This window comes from Rhinopithecus bieti, unplaced genomic scaffold (genome assembly GCF_001698545.2).
Source record: "Rhinopithecus bieti isolate Rb0 unplaced genomic scaffold, ASM169854v2 scaffold_26603, whole genome shotgun sequence".
Taxonomy (NCBI): domain Eukaryota; kingdom Metazoa; phylum Chordata; class Mammalia; order Primates; family Cercopithecidae; genus Rhinopithecus; species Rhinopithecus bieti.
The window spans coordinates 1,140,576-1,144,620 of NW_016812252.1; the positions used below are offsets into that span (position 1 = coordinate 1,140,576).

At 39.5% G+C, this 4,045-nt stretch overlaps 1 protein-coding gene across 1 annotated transcript in view; it reads left to right on the forward strand.

The window, feature by feature from the left end:
• The window catches only part of DZIP1L (DAZ interacting zinc finger protein 1 like), a 59,892-nt gene that overhangs the window by 26,165 nt on the left and 29,682 nt on the right, over positions 1-4,045 (forward strand). The window contains exon 8 of the mRNA XM_017895820.1: positions 3,127-3,288. Within this exon, the coding sequence (XP_017751309.1) occupies positions 3,127-3,288 (162 nt within the window). The remainder of the gene's footprint in view (positions 1-3,126; positions 3,289-4,045) is intronic.

The window sequence follows — 4,045 nt, forward strand, 5'->3', positions numbered from 1 at the left end:
AAAAAAAAAAAAAAAAAAAAGAAAACCTTCTGGAAAGGATTTGCCATTCTGGATGCCATTAAGAAAATGTGTGATTCTTTGGAGGAGGTTGGAGTTTGGATGAAATAGATTCCAGCCATCTTGGATGACTTTAAGGGATTCAAGACTTCAGTGGAGGAAGCCACTGCAGATGTGGTGGAAATAGCAAGAGAAATAGACTTAGAAGTGGAGCCTGAAGATGGCACTGAATTGCTGCAACCTCATGATAAAACTAATGGTTGAGGAGTTTCTTTTATGGATAAGCAAATAAAGGAATTTTTTTTTTTTTTTTTGAGACAGAGTCTCACTCTGTCACCCAGGCTGGAGTGCAGTGGCCGGATCTCAGCTCACTGCAAGCTCCGCCTCCCAGGTTCACGCCACTCTCCTGCCTCAGCCTCCCGAGCAGCTGGGACTACAGGCGCCCGCCACCTCGCCTGGCCAGTTTTTTGTATTTTTTAGTAGAGATGGGGTTTCACCGTGTTAGCCAGGATGGTCTCGATCTCCTGACCTCGTGATCCACCCGTCTCGGCCTCCCAAAGTGCTGGGATTACAGGCTTGAGCCACCACGCCCGGCCAGGAATTTCTTGAGATGGACTCTACTACTGCTGAAGATGCTGTGAACATTGTTGAAATGATAAGAAAGGACTTAAAATATTACACAAACTTAGTTGAGAAAGCAGCAGTAAAGTTTAAGAGAATTGACTGATTTTGAAAGAAATTCTACTGTGTGTCAAATGCTACCAAAGAGCATCTCATGCTACAGAGAGATCTTTCATGAAAGGAGGAGTCTGTCCATGTGGCAAACTTCACTGGTGTCTTTTTTTTTGACAGTCTTGCTCTTTCGCCCAGGCTGGAGTGCAGTGGCATGATCTTGGCTCACTGCAACCTCCGCCTCCTAGGTTCAAGTGATTCTCCTGCCTCAGCCTTGCGAGTAACAGATTCCAGGCACATGCTGCCACACCTGGCTAATTTTTTGTATTTTTAGTAGAGACGGGGGTTTTGCCATATTGGACAGGTTGGTCTTGAACTCTTGACTTTAAGTGATCCACCCACCTTGGCCTCCTAAAGTGTTGGGGTTACGGGCGTGAGCCACTATGCCTGGCCTGTTGTCTTATTTTAAGAAATTGCCACAGCACCCAACCCTGATCAGTCAGCAGCCATCAACCTCAAGGCAAGACCCAGCACCGGCAAAAAGATTGTGACTTACTAAAGGATCAGATGATCGTTAGCATTTTTTAGCAATAAAGTATTTTTTTAAAATTTTATTATTATTTTTTATTTTTCCATAAGTTATTGGGGTACGGGTAGCATTTGTTTACATAAGTAAGTTCTTTAGTGGTGACTTGTGAGATTTTGGTGCACCCATCACTGAACGGTATACACTGCAAAACCATATTTGTTGTCTTTTACCCCTTGACCCCCTCCCATTCTTTCTCCCAAGTCCCCAAAGTCCATTGTATCATTCTTATGCCTTTGTGTCCTCATAGCTTAGCTCCTACATATCAGTGAAAACATACATGTTTGGTTTTCCATTCCTGAGTTACTTCACTTAAAATAATAGTCTCCAATCTGATCCAGGTCACTGCAAATGTTGTTAATTCATTCTTTTTTATGGCTAAGTAGTATTCCTTCATATATATATAACTGTGAGATATATATATATCTCACAGTTTCTTTATCTGCTCATTGATTGATGAGCATTTGGTTTGATTCCACGATTTTGCAATTGTGGATTATAGTACCGTAAACATGTGTGTGCAAGTATCTTTTTTGAATAATGACTTCTTTTCCTCTGGATAGATACCCAGTAGTGGGATTGCTGGATCTAGTTTTAATTCTTTATTTATTTATTTATTTATTTATTTGAGACAGAATCTCGCTCTGTCACCCAGGCTGGAGTACAATAGTGCGACCTCGGCCCACTGCAACCTCCACCTCCTGGGTTCAAGTGATTCTCCTGCCTCAGCCTCCTGAGTAGCTGGAACTACAGGTGCATACCACCACGCCTGGCTCATTTTTTGAATTTTGAGTAGAGACAGGGTTTCACTGTGTTAGACAGGATGGTCTCCATCTGCCTGCCTCGGCCTTCCAAAGTGCAGGGATTACAGGTGTGAGCCACTGCCTAGTTTTAATTTAAGGAATTCTTTTAATTCCAGCCCTAGTTTTAATTCTTTAAGGAATCTCCGCACTGTTTTCCATAGTGGCTGTACTAGTTTACATTCCCACCAGCAGCGTAGAAGTGTTCCCTGATCATCACATCCACGCCAACATCTACTGTTTTTTGATTGTTTGATTATGGCCCTTCTTGCAAGAGTGAGGTGGTATCGCATTGTGGTTTTGATTTGCATTTCCCCTATCATTAGTGATGTTGAGCATTTTTTCATATGCTTGTTGGCCATTTGTATATCTTCTTTTGAGAATTGTCTATTCGTATCCTTAGCCCACTTTTTGATGGGATTGTTTGTTTTTTTCTTACTGATTTGTTTGAGTTCGTTATAGATTCTGGATATTAGTCCTTTGTCAGATACATAGATTATGAAGATTTTCTTCCACTCTGTGGGTTGTCTGTTTACCCTGCTTACTGTTCCTTTTGCCATGCAAAAGCTCTTTAGTTTAATTAGGTCCTAGCTATTTATCTTTGTTTTTAAGCAATACAATATTTTTAAATAAAGTTATGTACTTTTTTTATACATAATCCTATGGAACACTTAATAGGTTACAGTCTAGCATAAATGCAACTTTTATATACACTGGGGAGCAAAATTATTTGTATGACACACTTGTTTTATTATGATACTTGCTTTATTCCAATACTTGCTTTATTGTGATATTCTCTTTATTGTGGTGGTCTGGAACTGAACCTGTAATATCTCAGAGGTATGCCTGCATAGGGACAAAGAAACAAGTCCCTATACTCAAGAGACTTTACAGTTCAGGTGAGACTGGCTTAGACCGGTCCTCCCAAGTCCAAACAACAGGAACTGTGGGATGAATGTTCTTTGGGTCTCCATAGTGACTTACATAGACAAGGAAGCCTAAGCAGGTCTTTAGTAAATATTTGTTGTATTGTGGAATTAATCATCATATTATTCTTGCTATTCTTTGTAGGAAGCAGAGATCATTCATCAGAGGGAAGTAGAAGCTAAGAAAGAATTCGATAAATGGAAAGAACAAGAGTGGACCAAACTTTATGGGGAAATAGACAAACTAAAAAAATTATTTTGGGATGAATTTAAAAATGTTGCCAACCAGAACTCTACACTAGAAGAGGTACCCAACATAAAAGGCTTTTCAAAGTTCTTTTATTGGAAATCTGCTTATTCTCAAAATTTATATCTTTGTTTGTACTAGTTTTATTTCATCTGCTATTGGAAACTAAAACACTGTGAGGCCAGTTATCAGAAGCCAGTTATCAGAGGCCTGATATTAGAGGCCCAGATATCAGAGGCCTTGGGGTTGAATCACTGCTGTGTCACATACTGGCTGTGAGACCTTGAATGACTTAGTTAACGTCCTCATGCCTCAGTTTTATGACTGTAAGATAGGCTGCTGAGAGAGGGTTAAATTAGTACATATACAGTATGTAACATTATCTAGCATATAGTGATATATCAGTAGTATATCTGGTATATAGTAATATCTCTAGGTATTACTCTTATTTTTGCAAAGGGCTTTCATCACTGGACAAGAAATGGGGTAAAATTTAAATGAATGCATTTTTCTCCCAACAAATATTCCCTGAATCCTGGTTACATGCCAGACACTGTGTTGGGGTCTTCAGAGGTCAGACATAATACCTACCATTTACTGACTGTATTTACTATTTTCCAGCCCCCATGCAGTATACTTTATATACACTAACTTTTCATCTTCATAGCAATCAACCATAACATTCTCAAAATAGGTGCATCACTAGTTTAGTACTTTTTTTAAAAGTTTTTTTTTAAAGCTATTTTCTTTCTTTCTCTCCTTCCTTCCTTCCTTCCTTCCTTCCTTCCTTCCTTCCTTCCTTCATTCCTTCCTCCCT